This window comes from Malurus melanocephalus, unplaced genomic scaffold (assembly GCF_030028575.1).
Source record: "Malurus melanocephalus ecotype Western Australia unplaced genomic scaffold, MMel_1.1 scaffold_543, whole genome shotgun sequence".
NCBI classification, from domain to species: domain Eukaryota; kingdom Metazoa; phylum Chordata; class Aves; order Passeriformes; family Maluridae; genus Malurus; species Malurus melanocephalus.
The window spans coordinates 154,788-173,892 of record NW_026623775.1 but is presented as its reverse complement, the minus strand read 5'-3'; the positions used below and the strand labels follow the sequence as shown (position 1 = coordinate 173,892).

General features: G+C 45.5%; 1 protein-coding gene across 1 annotated transcript; it reads left to right on the top strand.

Annotated features, from left to right (window-relative positions):
• Nucleotides 1-1,937: 1,937 nt before the first annotated feature.
• On the top strand, nt 1,938-14,976 carry KCNG4 (potassium voltage-gated channel modifier subfamily G member 4). The gene is made up of 2 exons (XM_057381973.1): nt 1,938-2,726; nt 14,045-14,976. The coding sequence occupies exons 1-2, from the start codon at nt 1,977-1,979 to the stop codon at nt 14,828-14,830; spliced, it is 1,536 nt and encodes a 511-aa protein (XP_057237956.1). The 5' UTR covers nt 1,938-1,976; the 3' UTR covers nt 14,831-14,976.
• Nucleotides 14,977-19,105: the final 4,129 nt, after the last annotated feature.

Below are 19,105 nucleotides of genomic sequence, written 5' to 3'. Positions count from 1 at the left end.
CCCTATGGAACCAGGATTCACCTCAGAGCCTCCGGGTGCAGACACAAACCAAGGTTTTCTCACTGCTCTGGGGAGCYCCACAGAGGGTTTTGTCAATAGAACCTGATCCCAGGTCTCTTGGACCCTCTGACTGAGGTCAAACAAGCAGAATTTGTGTGGAATTTGTGCCATCCCAATCACAGAACCCAAAAGCACTACAGCAAGCTCAACCCCCTACAGCCGTGAAGGAGCCAAGTGAGAAAACAACAAATTTTGATTTCCCATCATCTGTAAAGAGGAGAGGAAAAAGTTCTTGGCTGTTGGAAAAGCACTGCAGATCTGGAATAGTGTGTGCTTTACAAGACAAATCCTTTCTTTTCTGGGAGGAAAGCACTTCCCAACAGCCCAAGGAATGCTGAGGCACGGAATCCACAAACCCCACAAACTCCCTTTTCCATCCCAGCACATTAAAGAGCAAATCCCAGCTGCAGGAGGGATGCAGGTCATGGAAATGTCTGCGAGGAATTTCAGTGGCTTCTCCAGACCGAGCCACTGTAGCATCACTGAGCGTGATGGAAGGAGTTAATAGACACTGAAATTGTTTTATTAAGTAGATTTGCCASAATTTACTGATTATCAAACCTCATTAGCCGGGGACTTGTACTCGGTGTTCTTCCCCAGTTGCTGCCTGCTGCCTGCTGGAGGGATGCTGGAGAGATTATTGCTAAGCCCTTCCCCCTTCCCTCTCCCCTCCTCTTCCAGGACCACACTGGCAGTCCCGGGGGAAGCAGAGCAGAGGCAGGGAGAGGGCAGGAACCAGCGGCTCTCCCTCGGCACCTTCCACCAGCCAGCCCCAGCCCAGGAGCTGCCCCGCAGGACACCGCAGAGCATCCCTCAGCACAACATATGTTACACGAACACACGCGGCTGCTTTCCCCTTCCAGGAGAGGACAGAAGGAGGAAGAGGAGCCAGCCAGCCAGCTCCAGGGTGCTCCAGCGATTTTCCGTGCAATCGACACCGGGCAATCCCCGCAGGAGCTGCGGCCGGAGCCCGCTCYGAGTGCGGAATGTGAGCCCGACCCGCGGGGATCCCGGCATCTGCCCCCGCCCCGGGGCTCGGCCACCTCGGGCAACTTCCAGCAATGTTCACAGTGCGCTGACCTGCGGTAAGGAGCGCTTTTTAATCTCTAGAAACTACGGGCAGAACAAGGGGTTCGTTCCCGACAGGAGGAGGGGAGTGGTTGATGCGCTGCCCCGCTCCGAGCTGATAAAACACTTCCCGCCCGCTTTAACAAASTTTTCTCCTCTAACTTCTCAGCAATTCGCAGCTGCTCGAGGCCGGGTTGATAAGAATAGTCATCGTTCAGACAGCTCTTCCCCACTCGGGGAATTTTGTGAACCTCTCCCGGCTAATCCCCGCAATCCCCCGGGAGGCAGAACGGGCRTGCGGGGAGCGCCGGCGGGATCGCKTTWTGARCAGTCCGGTTAAAGAAATTAGGAACTTCCAGCTGATGGCAGGTGATTGCCACCCCGTCTCTAATAACTGTTAAGCAGCTTAGTTGAGTTAGCGCGYGGTTGAGGGTTTATAGAAATAAGAAAGCGAAGCGACAACGAGCGGAAAAACCGACCCGGCGATGCCCGAGCCCTCCTGGGGAAGAGCCCGAGGTGTTCCCGTTGGGTTTTGCGGGCTCCCGACCCTCGGTGATGCGATAATTATGAATGAGGCTGGAGCTGTGCTCCGTGCCTGTGTTGCCAGACAACCAATGAGGCTGCGAAGCACAGCTCATTCACAGGCTGCAGGTTCCAGGGAGAAGCGCAGAGGTGACTTTTACTTACAAAACAGGCACTCATCAATTTTGTGACTGAGGAAAGTGGCTGGAAACTCCTTTTCTCTCTCAGTAACCTCTGCTATGTTTTCTCCTCCTTGCTGCCTGTTGTGGCTGACAGTTCCCCCCGCTCCGATGCCGCTCTGGATGTCCCGGTGAGAACTCCCAGAGATGCCTATTCTCTCCAGAGGCAGCGACCAAGACTATAGTAACATTAGCTACAACTCCTGCAATTCCCTGAGCCACCTCCTTCCCATCTGCGTGGAAACCCCTTCYGTCAAAGGGGTCCACTACCAGCGAGCCAGGAGGATTTACCACCCTGAGCAAGCCTCTGCCGCCGACCTAAAGACAGAAATCATGATCAACGTTGGGGGCATCAAGTACCTGCTGCCCTGGAGCACTTTGGACGARTTTCCCCTGACCAGACTGAGCAAACTGAAGCTCTGCAGCAGCTACGAGGAGATCATTCAGCTGTGTGACGATTACGAYGAAGACACCCATGAGTTTTTCTTCGACCGGAACCCCAACGCTTTCGGGATGATTGTCAGCTTCCTGGCAGCGGGGAAGCTGATGCTCTTAAGGGATATGTGTGCCTTGTCTTTCCAGGAGGAGCTGAGGTACTGGGGCATTGAGGAATCCAACCTGGAGAACTGCTGCTTTCGGAAGCTGTTCCAAAAACTGCAGGAGCTGGCCGAGATACGCAAAGAAGAGGAGCTCCGGAGGAGCAAGGAAGCCTCGTGTGTTTTGGATGAGAAAACCAGGTTTGGACAGTTCATGAACAGGCTCAGAGAYATGGTGGAAAATCCCCAGTCGGGACTGCCGGGCAAAGTCTTTGCTTGCCTCTCCATCCTCTTCGTGGCCACCACAGCTATAAGCCTTTGTGTGAGCACAATGCCAGACTTGAGAGCTGARGAAGACAGGGTAAGTGGGTCCTTTTTACCTGGTCTAAGCACAGAATTGATGAAACAGTGACAGAAAACGTGAAAATGGCTTAAATTAGTTATAKCATTTTCAAGTGATAGCRTGTTAAGCATAATGGGAACAAATAYGGTATAAAATTTTAGYRAAAATATAAGAAAGCTTTTGGGCAGAACAGATATTTCAGCTCTCCAGTACAGGACTGGTTTTCCTCCTTAGGAAGCAGCTGCCAGTGTGAGATTAACTTGTTAGCACCGAGACTCTCAAAMTGACACTGTGGAGTTTTCAAGATGCTTCACTCCCTGGTTACAAACAATCTCTCCTTAAGACACATCAGCTGCAGGAATATTTCCCTCTGACATCTTTACTTTCAAAACAGCTGGGTATCTTCCCTTGTGATCAAACTGTCAGATCCTTAAAGAGGAAGAAATATTCATCAAATCTTATATGCTACATTTCAGTAGTTGCATAAAGATTGAAGGATGAGAGGCAGATGAAGTATTTTTGCACATGGTGATACATAAAATCTGTGCCTCTAAAAATCACAATTCCATGATAAAAGAATTCTGTGTTTGCCCCATATATATGTACACATTGGAGGAGCAATGCCAAACACTGCCTGAACTGCATTTAAACCCTTCTTAGAGGAGTCATCCACATTAATTCAGGGCAAATAAATCAAGCCMRGATCACACATGAAGGATCTTCTCTRTAACATTGCTGTAAATATTTCAGCACTTGATAGATTTATTTTTGTTATAATAAACCGTAGGAAAGTAAGGATCCAAAGTTATTTCAGATGTGGTAATGCCCAAATTCATCAAACAACCTTGACTAATCTCTGTAATGAATCCTGCACTTCATTTACAAATAGTCCTTCCAAAAGTGCTGAGGAAATCTGTCCCTGCCCCAAYCCCTGCTGTAAGGTGAGACACTCCTCCGAGTGTCATCTATTGATGAATAAAGTCATTTTCACATTTATAGCACAGCCTGGTGTGCACAACACAAAAATCTGTGTCTATTTGACTGCTCAAGCCCTTGGCCATGGCAGCTTTGGGATGGTTAAAATCTGTGCTGGTATTTGGTGTCTTTGAATGAAACTGAGGATGCTCAGAAGGCTGGAATGCTGGAATCCAGGATCATTCCCTGTTCCAGTTTAAACCCTTGGACATTCATTCCCATTTGCTCAGGAGGGCTCTAACCTGTCAGGAATCAGCCTGCTCCTCTTGCAGCCTTCCTCAGCTATTTCTTCTTGGCTGAAAAAAAAGGAAAAGCTGTGTTCACAGGAAAAGCTGTTAACTCTGTTCCAGTGCTTCTTCCAAGGAAGTGTTTTAAATATAGAACATCCTTCTTGCAGCGAGATGTACAAACATCACAAACTGCTCCAGCAAGAGCTTCCCACTAACTTTGTTAATGGAAGTGGCTCCATGCTTTTTGTCTTCATTTCCCAACCACTGCAAAAAAAAGCTTTTATAAACAAGTTCCATGCAGAAAGAGCCAGCACACGAGCTAGATGTGAGGTGTTGTGTTTTAAAATGAATTAACTGAGTTGGAAGGAAAAGCATCTGAGGATTATGATGGAGCTGCTGCTCCTGGATTTCCTATAAAGCTACTGGGAGATTTGCATACATATCACTGCTTTAAAAACAAGCAAAGTGCATTGAAAAAAACCTCAAAAGATGGATGGTTTAAAGTGCAGGGGAGAGGATGAAGGATGAACTTGAGTTTAGGACCACATTTGTCCAAATATTTGGAAACATTCCATAGTTCACACTCACAGCAGCAGCCCAGCGCACTTTGTCATTGTGCCCCCGAAGCACAGAACAGGGTATTRAAAGTCCTGCTCTTTGAATTATTTGACATTTTGCCAGAGGAGACATAGGGGAAAAAATGAGACAAAATTCTCCTGCCTTGTGGAAAAGCGGAGAATCTGAAATACTAAAGAGCAATTTTTGCATCCCTAAATTTCCATCCCTACATTCTGCAACAATGAAGATTTTCTTACTGGGATCTCAAAATAATATTTTAACTGGAAAAATAACTCCATGAAGTTAATTGACTAAAATYAGGACTTCTTGGCTGCAGCTGAGTCATACTTAGCAAATTGCAACTCTGCCTGGATTTGAGGCTCAAAACTGTTCACTGASCTCAGAAAGTGATTCCAGGATGGGGCCACATTTACCAGCAACCTGGGACAGGCATGCAGGATCTCAAATTTTTGCTTTTTGGGCTGAACACAAAGATGACTCAGTATCTGTTTGCTCAGTGACAGAAAACAGTCCAATTCCTTCACAAAGTTTCTGAACCACCTGCAATTCCACACCTGAATCCAAAGATGCCCTGTCCTGAGGTTTATCAATTTTTGAGTTAAAGCTTGGCAAAAACTCTGTGGCAAATGCCCCTAAAAGTGCTGCAAGGATCTATTTTCCAATGTCAGTARCACTGAAAATTGAATTTATCCATCCTGAAAAACAGACAAAAAAGGCTTTACCTCTGCTGCACATGTACCACCCTAGAGTCCTGTTTCTCCTCATCACAGCCACATCAAGAGAGTGAAAACTGGCTGGACTCCAGCACCAGAAGGATCAGAGTAAAAAAAAAAAAAAAAAAAAAAAAAAAAAAAAAAAAAAAAAAAAAAAAAAGGAAAAATAAAAAATAATGCAAGGTGACTTCCACTTCACTCACTTGGCTCAGAGGCTGCTGATCCCACCCTGCAGGCACATCAGATCCTTTCAGCAGCTGCTAAACCACGTCTACTCAGAAGGGAGAAAAGCTGCCTGGGCAGGCAGAAGAGCAAGCAGGAGTCCTCCCTATCCGAGGGAAAGTGAAAACTCYGCTCTGTCTCCGGGAGAGGGATGGCAGAGAGCCAAGGAGAGCATCTGCATCAGGGAAACCCAGTCACCCTGGAAACCAAAGGGGAGGGAAAGAGCCACGGGCAGCAGGAGGGAGGGCACGGGAATGCAGCTGGAAGTGAAATACAGAAGGAGTTTTAACACCCCAGAAAATGTCATTTAGGAACCTCCTCTTTAGAGAGATGGAAGAAAAACACAGAGGTTTGGATAAACAATCCTGCAAGTTTATATCACACATGCATGAATTACAATCCAGAGAGTGCAGTCCCAGGTGAAGGATGAGCCAAAAGTTCAGCAAAATTGTACTCAGCTCAAGGTTAAGTCTGACCATTAAATAAATGTACAGAAGGTTTTATCTTCTGTTAGGCTAAGGAAAGAGGAGTCGTGAGTAAGAAATTCTGTTATTTAGRTGTAAAACAATGGAATTATCACATTCTCCAGGAAAATACAACCTTGTTCAGGGTATTTGCAGCTGTTCTTTATGGAGATCAGGCTGTTTTTGGTAAAAAAAAGCATATTTATTGGCATCAATGTGCAGTAATCTAGGCAAGTAGAGACAGAAAAAGAGGCAAATTTGGAGGTGAGGAAATCTGTTATTGATCTGCAGAGGAATCTTGAGAGAACTGCAAATCTGAGCTGGAGACCAAGCTGGAGTGACAAAACTCACCAGTATTAACCTCAAATGAAAAGATTAAGATCATCCCACTAGGGACAAAGCAGAAGTCCCATCAAAGTCCCCTGAAAGTCCCAGTSCCACAAAAGAGTTTCAATCAGGATCCAAGAGGTGTCACTGGAACACTCAGCACATCTCACCCGAAGGAAAAACATCATTACACCACAAAAACATGGAATAAAACACTGCAGAAGAGCCTGGAGAGGGAGAGCACTTTGAAGTACTCATGGGACTTTCTTTAGGATGAGATATTTCATTTAATGAGTCCCTAAAATTGGCGTCCCCATGAGAAATGACTCGGCAAAAAGGCTACAGCAAGGTCTGTACTTGGGAAGGCAACAAATTAAGGTCAGGGGGAAGGAAAAAAACCCCAGATATTTCCATTCCCTGAGCTTGTTACTACTGATTTTTGTCTTTGAATTTAACTGATCTTGAGAAGCTTGAAATTGTTTAATGAAATCATCATTAGTTGCAACCACTCTTATTTCATGCGATGATTTCGTCTTGAAACTCAGAATTATCATTTTTTTAAACTTCTTTTCCTGGGATCATTTAGTTATGTGAAAATCAAACTCCATTTCAGAGAGTAAATTTTTAGTCTCTCGTTGCACTTAGAATCCAGAAAACACGGACAGATGAAAAGAACCCRGTACTTAACATCTAGAACCACTTTCTAATTATTACTTTTTTATTCTACACCATTYTTCTGGAGGCCCTGATTAGTTTTTTTTCAATTCTTGATGTTGCTGAATTTGTCTGCGTGATACTGAAGCCAGAATATTTGGCTTGCACACTGGAAGAAACTGCCAAAAACCAAGTTTTTTTTAAAACTGGAATAATTTTACTTTACAGAGGGGAAAAAATGAATTGATTTGCTTTGCTGTAAAGAGAAAGGAAATGTAATGCTCTTTTACAAGTGTAAGACTCCAAATGTGTGTGCACATGCCTGTCTATAGATACACTGCTGCACACATATGACTTGAAATTACTTGGAACAAAATAAAGCTGCATTTGGCTTTATTGCATCTGCTCAAGCACTTCATTCTGGGTTCTTATCAGGTCACTTTCTGTGAACAATCCCTCTCCTAAATTATCCAAGAATCCAGTGCAATTTGGATTTTTTTCTGAGCGTTTTAATCAGTGAGAAAAGTAGGAAAATGTGCTTCACTAAAGCACCAAAAATCTCCTGGTCTAGGTGTGCTCAGCACAGAAGAACCCAGCTAATTTATGTGCTTTGCAGACTGGATTAGTTAAATTCRTAATGATCAGAGAAAGATTAAATAAAAAGCCATTAAACAACAGAAATCAGAATATTCAAGCCCTGTGGGGCTTTGATATATATGTTTATAAATTATTGCTTTATGGGATCTGCCTTTTTTTGAGGTCAGAAACACCAGGAATTTTGACCTTGAAACAACAAATTTCTGTTAAATCTGATTTCAGAGTTCCATGTTATCAGTGACCATTTTTTCAGGCCTCCACACCCAGAATTGCACATTTTGGCACTGACTCTGCCATGAAAGTTCACATCACTTAAACCCTGCTCTCCCATCCTGCGGGGGTGGCCACTGCTGCCATCTGTGCCCCAGCTCACCCTCCCTGCCACACAAAATAAGATCTGCACAACCTCCTGACCCTGCAGGGAGKGACAGCATCCTGCCAGGCTCTCCARAGGTTCTGAAAGCACAATTAAACATYATTACTTTGCCTTATGCTCATCCACTTCTGTCCCAGCAGCTTTGCACGCCATCCCGGGGGACACCCAGCTGTTCCAGCTGTTCCAGCTGTTGTGCAGGGTGCCAGCACAACTGTCCCTCGCCAGCCATCAGCATTTCTTTCCCCTCTGACTGTTTTCAAGGTTGTAACAGTCACAACAGAACCAAAGCTCGCTCACTTCCCTCACCTGGCTCACCCAAAGGGGCTCAGCACAGGTGAATATTTCATAAAAACCTTTGGGGAAGATGGGTGTTCCCTTTCTTGGAGGCATTGCATCTCTGGAAAACTCTGTTTGAAACCAATTCATGCCTCTAATCCCTTCCCACAGCTCCTATTAGCTTAGGTTTTTAGTCTTTAAAATACAGTTTTAAATGAGTATTTTCCCTTATAACAGCCATATTTGGGACCCCCTGTAGTCCCTGTTCAATTGAGTTACAATGAGAAGGAATTTCTGCACCAAAGATTTTACAACAAAATGATAAAAGAAGCAAAGAGTAACAGGGCAAATGCTTTGACTCCCAGTTGAAGGTTTTCCTCCCAATCCCCAGATAAATTCCTTGTCATTTTGACTATACTGCCCTTCACAGTTAGAAAATTAAGTCTGTTAGATCTCTTACTTGAAAAAGCAAGAAAAAGTTTATTCTTTCACACCTTTCCCCAACACCAACACTTTCGTGTCACCAAATGCTTTAAATCAAATTCAGATTCTCCAGACTGACTCTCACAGTGTTTGCAGACTAAGGACTCGAGCCTAAAAGTTAATGKWAACATTTTATTTTAGGYACACCTCTGCCCTAGAGGGGATAATTATTTGCTGGACACAGAGTAATAATTTCTTTCTAACGTCCACATTAACACAATACCAATATTAGTTTCGTCCTCTCAAATGCTGTAGCTGTAGTAATTGTTTTCCTGAGTCCAGGTTTCTTCCCCATGAAGCAGCACAAGCTCTCAGAACACACAGCGCTGCTTTAACGAGCTCCTCCCTCCCTAAATCAGGTTAGAGCCCCTTTCTCAGCAGGCTGTAACCTTCTGATTGTAGTCTGAGGCCATAAATCCACGGCACAGAGGTTTCCAGCTCTCCCTGGCCGTGGTTTGGCTCAGCAGAGCACGGTTTAATTATTCCAACAGCAGCGCCAATGCGGCCGCGGTGATTCAGCAGTACCTGCAGCACTGCAGCTGCATCATCCCCAGAGCTCAGGTATGCAGGGAGCACAGYTCCTGACCCAGCCATCCCTTTGCAGCCAGAAGGGATTTCTCCTTTGGATCTGTTCGTTCCCTGCTGCCAGAGGGATGAGGACAGCCTGGAGCCCGCTGGCATCACCAGTTTGTGCCCCCAGGTCTTGCTCTGCCCCTGCCCCACCTCACCCCTCTCTAGAGCATCCTTGGGTGTGTGACAGCAACAAGAAGCCCAGGGAACTGAACTAATATTGGTATTGTGTTAATGTGGACGTTARAAAGAAATTATTACTCTGTGYCCAGCAAATAATTATCCCCTCTAAGGCAGAGGTGTASCTAAAATAAAATGTTTCCATTAACTTTTAGGCTCGAGTCCTTAGTCTGCAAACACKGTGAGAGTCAGTCTGGAGAATCTGAATTTGATTTGTTCCTACTGTCCCTTTGGTTCGTGTTTCCCCACAGAGGGAATTTCTCAGGGAGAAGCTCCAGAGCAGRCTGCACCACCCAGGAGTGAGAGAAACACACACAAACCCAGAAACCATCCCAGGAAACACCAACCTCGGGCTGAGACAGGGAAATCCCTGCCGCTTGTACTCCTAAATCCTGCACACACAGGAATGGCTGGTTTTGGCCAAAGGGCCAGGCTGCAGGAAGAGCAGTCCTGCTGGGATAAGAGCTGGACAGCACAGCCTGGCAGCAGGCAGGTCGGGATGGCTGGTGCCATCTGCTGCCACTCGGGTGGACACTGGCCCGTGGCCACAGAGCCCTGTGTGCACCAGAGGGACGATCTGAGCACAGCCAAACCAAACCTGCCCCTGCCAGGATCAGCTCCTGGCCTTGGCCACAGAGCTGGGCACATTCCTGGTGTGACCAGTGATGTTCTGGCAGCCCATCCTTTACTGGGAAAGTGCAGGTCCTATGGGTAGGGAAACTCCTTCAGCACTTCAGTGATACCTAAAATCAGCTCCCTAAAGCAGAGGCTGGACAGAATTGAGAGAATCCAAAGCAGTTGTGTTCATTGCAGAACCTTCAGGGCCATCCAGGGCAGTCCCACGCCCACAATGGACAATGGCTCATGGGTTTTTCTCCCTTTCTCACTTTTGTCCATTTGCACATCGGGGCTGAATCCTCCAATTGCAGCTGCAGCCAATGCAGTCAWWVACTCCAASYTGGYTCCYCCAATTCTCTGTTGTTTCCATCTCTTGGGGCCTGGCCCAGGGAGGTGTCCTTGAGTTTGGGGCTGCAGAGGAATTGTTTTGTGTAAAAATGAGAGAGCAGGAGCTCAGCACTGYCTGTGGAGTCTGGAGTTAAACACTGAAGGATCACAGGGGTACAGAGACATGGAAATAGAGAGGAAATCCTAAAGCATTTCTGGAGCAAATGAGCTGAGCTGGGAGCTCCTTCCCTGCCTGGTTCTGGCTCCATTGTGTTGAGTGACCAAGCACCAGTCACTGCTCATCCCAGGCAGATCTGGCTGGGAACCGGGCTTGGATCCCTTCAGCCCAGGGCTCATTTGTTTGATGATGATGATGATAATGAGCCAGCTGGTTCCCACAAACACACCCTGAGAGCAGCAGTGTTTGCACACAGTGGTTCACCCGTGACTTCCAGCCAGGCTCAAGGACTTTTTTACCAGCTTGGCTTCATAAATAACACGAGATGCCTCTCTCACAAGTGTGCTGTGTAAGCAACATCCACACCTTGTGCTGATGTAAACATTGATTTCCACTCTAAAGCTCTGGAAATTGGGAACTCTACAATATAATTCTGAAATAATCCATATACTACTACTCAAGCTGTGCTTATTAGCAAGGTGGAGGAACTTTTGCTGTGCAATTTGGGAATAGATTCTTTGGCACAAGGAACAYTCAGAATCCCTGACACCATCCTGAGCAGGGTTCACTGGCAGGCACAGGTCACAGGAAATGCTGTCGCTTTGCTTGTTTTACACTCTGTCCCCACCCTGTTTATAGATTTGGGAAATCCCAAATTGCACAGAAAACCACAGAAAACAGGCTCAGATTGCTGCCAATGAGCTCCCACTTAGAGTCAATCACACTGAGAACAGAAAGCTGGCATCTATCCAGTTCTGTCCTCACTCAGCTGCAGCACTGCACTCCCARCATAATGGGAACATTTTGATTTCTTTCCTCATTGTACTTCAGATTAAGAGGGGGTAAAGGGTAAATACTCACTGTAAAAGGAATGGGGGTAAATCTTGGGCAGAAGACACTAACTGGTGGATCAGGTAATGATTCAGAACAAGTTTTTAATTGTAAAGTGTCTTAGAATGCAGAAAGGTGGAACACAAATGATCAGCACAGAGCAGACCCCAAAGGAGCAAGAGTAGGTCCTTGGTGGTGTCATAGATTTATTTAATAATGATAAAGTTTTTYCTTGTCTAGAACACATAAAAAAAATGAGCAGCATCTGGAAACCAGCATGGGTAGATGAGATATATATTCTGCAGGAGAAATTCTGATTCAGTCTCCCTGGGCATTACTAAAATTACTGATGCATGTAAAGATATTATTTTCACCAGATGAGATTTATACCTGTTGTAAGTTAGTTTAGTGCTGCATAACTCTGGGATCTGAATTTGTTTATTACCCTAGATGTCATTACACTCTAATTAATGTTTCCTGGCAAACAAAGAGGCCGGGAAATGATCTCTTTTGATCTTGTGAGTGGCACATATCTCAAGCACATTTAGCTGGAAYTCAMAATTAGTGAATAMATTYATWTTTTGTAAACCCATCCCTGGAMGTATCCAAGGCCAGGYTGGATGGGGTTTGGAGCAACATGATCTTTAAGGTTCCTCCTTTAATGGTTTAATAACCCAAACCATTYTGGGATTTTGTGAGTGGGAAATAGAAGCCACAGAGTTGCTTTGGGCACGTTTCCTCAAGCTGCTGGAACAGGGCACTGGGCTAACTGGACTCAGTACTGCTGCTCTTCTATTTTATTATCAACTGTTAAAAAAAGAGAAGTTAGCAGAATTATCCTAAAATGAGCATTCTCACAGTAACACCATAAACTCCAGCACTGAAGAGAACACGGAAAACAAGCCACTCTCCTATACACCAGAGGGGAATAATGAAAARGAAGCTTGAATTGCTGATTATCTCTGGTGGCAGAGGAGTTTGAAACAACTCCTTTGCTTCTTTGAGGTGGTTTGTAAATCTAAGAAACCACTCAATATTTCAGGCATCAGGCTCAGTGCCTATCTTTTTATATACAAAATATTGTTTCATTCATTGCTGAGCCAAATGCTCATTTCGTGCAGAAGATCAATACCAGGCACTCATTTTATTACATTTGTATCACAGGCTGTAGAATTTCTGCTGGAGGCAAGTTCCATAAATCCTGATAAATTCTTGCATTGTAGAAAAGTAAATCTGTGGGATGAATAAAGCAGCAAGAGTTACACACTCACTACTGGGCCTGTCATAACTGTTTTCCCATCCAAGTCAGTGACAGGCTGAGCACTGATTGATGTTGTGGTGCTGTAAAAAGACCACCAAAATAAAAATAAAAATAAAAATAAAAATAAAAATAAAAATAAAAATAAAAATAAAAATAAAAATAAAAATAAAAATAAAAAATCATTATTAAAAAAAAAACCCTCTTACTTCAATACTTGCTGCTTTTGAATGGGATGTTCAAAAGGAGGAAGAAGGTTTAAAGGGGATATTCCATATAAAGCAAAACAGGTGCATTCCATTATATATACAAATGTTCCTAATATATAAAACATTCACATCCAAACTCATGGGATCAAATCCATCTCCCAATGTGAAGTCAATGAGCAGGTTCTCATTATGCTGACAGCATAAATTACCTTCTCTAAGTAAATATAAATTTCCATAGGGAATWCTGAGGTCACTGAGAGTGGCAAGAATTAAAAATATTCCATCCAGTCCTTACAATGCTACACCTTGAAATTTCATACTCAGTTCAAAAGGCACCCTAAATCTTAATGGCTAAAACTCCCGAAGCTTAAATAAAATTTCTTCCAGAAMACAAAATTTCTTTTCTTATTTTCTAAGGAAGGAATAGGGAAAGCCATGTGATGATCTGAGTGCAATATCTCCTGCTAAGGTATAAAGGTAAATAAATACCAGATGTACCGGAAATTCAGCCCAGTTAAYAAAAAATGAAATAAATCTGGAAGGGAGCAATGAATAATTCAGAGGCTACATTGCTCGAGTGACCAGAGGCAGGTTTGTGCTGGTCCAGGCTGCACTGAACCAACAATTCAGGGCTCAGAAAGAGCGAGCACTGCACAACCCAGCACAATCACAACTGCTGAGTGCAGCAATCTCCTCCAGCCCACTCAGCAGCTCTGCAAACATCCACCAACTCCAGCACCGACTGCAGATGGAGCCACTGCAGGGCAGAGCTCTGCCAGGGCCAAGCCTTCGGGAGCTTTTGTGGTGTTTCATTTTCGAGGTAAAATATGGGCTCGACAGTTYGCTGTGCARAAWGGAAAAATCCCCAAACGGTGCTGCAGAGTGAAATAGTTCTGAGGGTTAGGAGGGGTGAACCTCTGTTGGCCAATCCCATAACCACTGCCTGAACAAAAACACTTGTTACTCCCAAGTGCTGCAAAAGTGGGAATTGTTCAGGACTTACAGCCTGGACTTTATACATAGGTGGGTTTAATTTGTGTAGGCTTCACAGCATAGTCAAATGAATCAGATGTGTTTATTCAGACATTTCAGGTGCTCGGTATTCTCTGTCCATCACTGAAGAACAGCTGCCCGGTCCCTGTGAGCTGGGATTTGTTTATCTCCAGCTCCAGTGACTCAGGCAGCTCCATATCACTCCTCCCTGCGTGTTTTTGTCTGCTGGCTCACAGCACTGTTCTTTTCTCTCTTTCTCTTCATGCTCCCCATCAGGGCGAGTGCTCCCAGAAGTGCTATTACATCTTTGTCATCGAGACCATCTGCGTGGCTTGGTTCTCWCTGGAGTTCTGCCTCCGCTTCATCCAGGCCAGGAGCAAGTGCCAGTTCTTCAAAGGCCCCCTGAACATCATCGACATCTTGGCCATCTCTCCTTACTACGCCTCGCTCATTTTCTCCGAGGATGAGCCCGGTGAGGAGGAGGAGAGGCTGGGGGGCGGCACGTACCTGGAGAAGGTKGGGCTGGTGCTGCGGGTGCTGCGTGCCTTGAGGATCCTCTACGTGATGCGGCTGGCGCGGCACTCGCTGGGGCTGCAGACTCTGGGGCTCACCGTGCGCAAGTGCACCCGTGAATTCGGCCTGCTGCTGCTCTTCTTGTGTGTGGCCGTCACCCTTTTCTCTCCGCTGGTTTATCTGGCTGAGAATGAATCCGGCAGGGTGCTGGAGTTCACCAGCATCCCCGCCTCGTACTGGTGGGCCATCATCTCCATGACCACCGTGGGGTACGGGGACATGGTGCCGCGCAGCGTGCCGGGGCAGATGGTGGCTCTGAGCAGCATCCTCAGCGGGATCCTCATCATGTCCTTCCCCGCCACCTCCATCTTCCACACCTTCTCGCACTCCTACTCGGAGCTGCGCAAGGARCACGAGCGGCTGCAGGCGCGGCTGAGCCGGGCTAAAAGCGCCAATCGCTCCGGGGACAGCGACGCCTTCAACGAGAGCGACAGCCTGGGCCTGGATGGGCAGGGGTCCCCCATAAAATACATCTACACTGGGAACTGAGCCCTGGGGGCACTCCCGAAATCGGGGAGGGAGGGATAAATGGGCACCTGGACATCAGCAGAACACACAAAGCAAAAATGCACACCTGGACATGAGCAGAACGAACCCACAAAGAAAAAATGTGCATCTGGACGTCAGCAGAACACACAAAGTGAAAATGCACACCTGGACATCAGCAGAATGAACACACAAAGGAAAAATGCACACCTGGATGTCAGCAGAACACACAAAGCGAAAATGCACACCTATATGTCAGCAGAACAAACACACAAAGCAAACATGCACTCCTGGGCATCAGCAGAGCACACAAGGCAAAAATGCACACCTGGACATGAGCAGAACAAATCCACAAAGGAAAAATGTGCATCTGGACATCAGCACAACACATAAAGCAAAAATACACACCTGGATGTCAACAGAATGAACACCCAAAGTGAAAATGCACACCTGGATATCAGCAAAACATACAAGGCAAAAATGCACACCTGGACGTCAGCAAAACACACAAAACGAAGCAACAGCACAGGTGACAGCACTCTGCTCTCTCCTGGCATGGTGAGAGCCCACACAGCCAGCTCCAAAAAACCCCCCTGGAGCTGGAGTTTGGGAGAAAGTCAAAAATCAGAGTTTATTCAGCGATAAATGCTCGTTCTTCTCGATGACTGCCAAGAATAAACTCTGTCTGTAGCGCTCACGCATCTTGCTGGACACCTGATGCTSAATGAGTAACAAACCAACCAGCTTCTGCTGGCACAAACACACTCGTGGTTTTATTTGCCTTTGAGTTTCCAATGTTCTTGCAGTTAGCATCCTGAGCCAGGCGTTAGGACACATTCTKTCAGGGCTGCACAGCAGTGTGGTTATCCAGAGCTCATCCACCATCCAGACAAATCCCAATTCTGTATTTAAAGCTTRAAACAAAACCACTGTATGTGACAGCTTTCCAAGTTTGCTGGTAGCCAGATGATCAATCCATAAYTAACAAATTGCACTGCTTTGTGTCAGACACATACTGCTTGCAAGAGCATTTGCTTGAGATGCAGTCGTGGTCTGTCTGCAGACTGTAAACATATCGTATTAGACGGCAAAAGTCTTCAAACTTCTTTTTCATATATTTATTTAAAATAAAAATGAGGAATAAAAAGAGCCCAAGCTTATTGACCATATCAAAAAGAGTTGGTGTTCTATTTTTTGGTGAACGGTGATGGTTTCTCTGGAAGAAAGATAAGAAATAGAGGTGAAAATTCTAGAGGTGAAATAGAGGTGAATTCTTRAAAATGAGCTGAGCTCAGAAGCATCCAAAGGTGTAAATAATAAATAAYGAGGTGAATGATTTCCAGAGAGGCAGTGATTTCCTGATGGGAATGGAAGAATCCCCTTGTGGGATACCCAGGCTCAACCAGGAGGAAGCAACAGTGCTTTGCAGAGGCCAGCAGGGCTCCTTTGGGATATCTGGATGGTTTGGGGCAGTTTGACCCTTGAGATGGTGTGGATGTGGTCACTGTGTTTCACAGGTCACGGAGGATGGGTGTGCACAGACACCTATGTGAGTGTTTAGAGATGTGGGAGAACCCTCTCGATGCCCACAGGGCTCTGGCACCCCGAATTTCAGGCACATCTTTAAATGCTCAGATTAATCAAGGCCTAAATTAGTTTTTAATCAGATTTTCATCTTTCACGACTCCATTYCTTAAACCCTGCCAAGGTCCCCGTGTCCTTGCCATGGCACAAAGCTCAGTGAAGTGACCACTGCCCAGAGCCACATCTGGCAGGCACCCTGGCACACATCTGGCACATCTGGTGCCCTTGGGAACCTTGGCACTGCCCCTTCTCCCAGCTGGACACCTGCACAGCGTCCTGCAGAGCCCAGTGCTCCCCTCCCTGCTGTCAGCTGAGGAGCACAAAAGCACAGTTGTGGCACATCTGGGATGACGTGACTGGGATTAATCTCTTGGGCTTATCTTGCTACTGACCTTATGATTCAAACCAGAGGAACTGCAGAGGATTATTCGTGGGGGTGTTCCAACACAAGTGGAACAAGCTGACTTTCAACGCCAGGCATTTACATTTGCCAAGTAAAAAGTGCAGTTTCTGCTGATTTACACACAGGTCCATCAGATTTTTTTTTATTTTATTTTTGAGAACTAACATTTATTTTTTTTTTGCCAGCAATTCTCTACCGTAGGTCCAGTGAGATGATAAATCAGACAAAATCCTAGTCTGGAATCTATGAATCAGATCTCTCCAGGGTCCCATGCATGGTGATGCCACCCATTTCCATGGAGATTCTGTATTTCTTTGTTTTTAAATCCARTTTTTTAGGGAAAATAATTGCATCCTGCCCACTGCTGTCCCTCTGGTCTGGCAGTACCCAGTTCAGTGCTGCTCCTGCTCACTGGTGGGACACAAATCCTGATGCAGAATCCCTGCAGATTTTAAAAGGAATTTCTCCCACTGACACACACTTTGGAAAAGAAATCAGGTTGGGCAGAGAATTTGTTTTGTCCAATTAACAATTTCCTCATTAGGTCAGGAGTTGATTCAACATGGCTGCACATAAAATCAGCACAGTCACGTGTTCTAAAAATGCAGATATCTGATAAAATTTTGGTGTTTTACAGCTCAAGTGCTCATAGCAGCTCCATGTCCAACAGATCTGGGATGCAGGTGGCACTGTGGACAGTGAGCAATCCAAACCCCAAATCAGCCAAATGTTTAACCCCGTGCAAGTTCCAAAACAAACCCAAGAATGTGCTGAAACAGAGGGAAAACAAACAAACAAACAAACAAACAAACAAACAAACAAAGCAGCAGTGTTGGACAGGGGAGTGAGTGTCTGCACTTTCAGCAAATTTGCACCATCACACACATTTCTGATTTTAACTTCATCTCCTCTTATAACTGGGTCTGGACTGCACAGGTTTCACAGGAAAACGTCCTGCATGATTCACTCTTAGTGGGGAGGGAAAAAATATGTTGGGAGGAACATTCAGTGCCGGTGCAACTCGACTGAGTAACAAATTCAGAACAGGCAGTTACAATTAGCAGATGCTGTTGTTGCCAAGATGGGATCATTTCATAACCAGCTCCAATTAAAAGAGCAGCTCAGCTGCCTGGCACCCAGCTTCTCTCAGCTCAAAGCCTTTTCCATGGATCCAAATCCTACAAACAGCAGAGGAGCAGAACCCTTCACCCAGGGGAAAACACACTGTTCAGCCCTCACCAATGAATCACATCTCTTTTTAAGCTTCTGATTGTTACTCTGACACTGTAGGAACCTGCAAACATCCCCACCATGCTCCTTTTTGGGGGAAGTGTTGCCTTGAAAGGCCAGTTTTTAATAATGACACAGACACGGTTAAGGGGATAAAAAGGGTTTTACCTCGGTGTTTGGGATCCCAGGTGCACAACTTGATGGCAGAATGCACACCGTGTACAGCACGGATACAAGTTTTATAGGTTTCAGGAATTAGCATATCTATCTAGGATTCCCCAATAAGAAACTTCACAAATGCAGTAATGTCCCCCTATTCTAATGAATCCTGGATGAGGTCAGAGCTCAGTTTACACAAGATGTTCTGGACAGAAGGCTTCACCCAAGGCTGGAGTTGGATTTAAGCTTCACCCAAGGCTGAGCTCGAGTTTAAGATAGCACAGGGCACACTGACCCCTTCCTCAGGATGTTTGGTCTCTGCCCAGCAGAACTCCTAAACTAAGCTGGAATATCAGCTACAGGGATTACAAACATGTGGGCTAAGGGGTACAGGGGATGCATGGAGGGTACAGAAAGCGTAAAAAGGAAAAGCAAAAATCATCAGGCATCAAAGTCAGGAATAAATCCTGCTCTGCAGCCCAGCTGTGGACACCAGGGTTTTGGAGACACAAGAGAACACAACACAGGACTCTTCCTGTTGGTGGGAATGGCTTTGGATCAGGGGCTAAACKCTGATTTTCTGTGATGGTGGAACCCTTGAGCCCTTTGCTCTGTCCTGGCTCTCATTTCCTCAGGGTTCCTGCAGATTGTCCAAGGTTTCTTTGCTGCCTCCCAGCTGTCCTCCAGCTGTTTCTCCTCTTTGACTTTCACCAATCCCTCTGGTAGAGAAGCATTACATAAGGTGGACATATTATTATTTCAGCAATTAGCTTCCTTTAAATCATAGCTCTTCAGTATTTKATTATTTCATCCTGCTGTTAGAACTCCTGAAATTTGCTTTTCATCCTTCTTTGCATCCAGACACTAATATTCATAATATAAAATTACCAGATTTATTACAC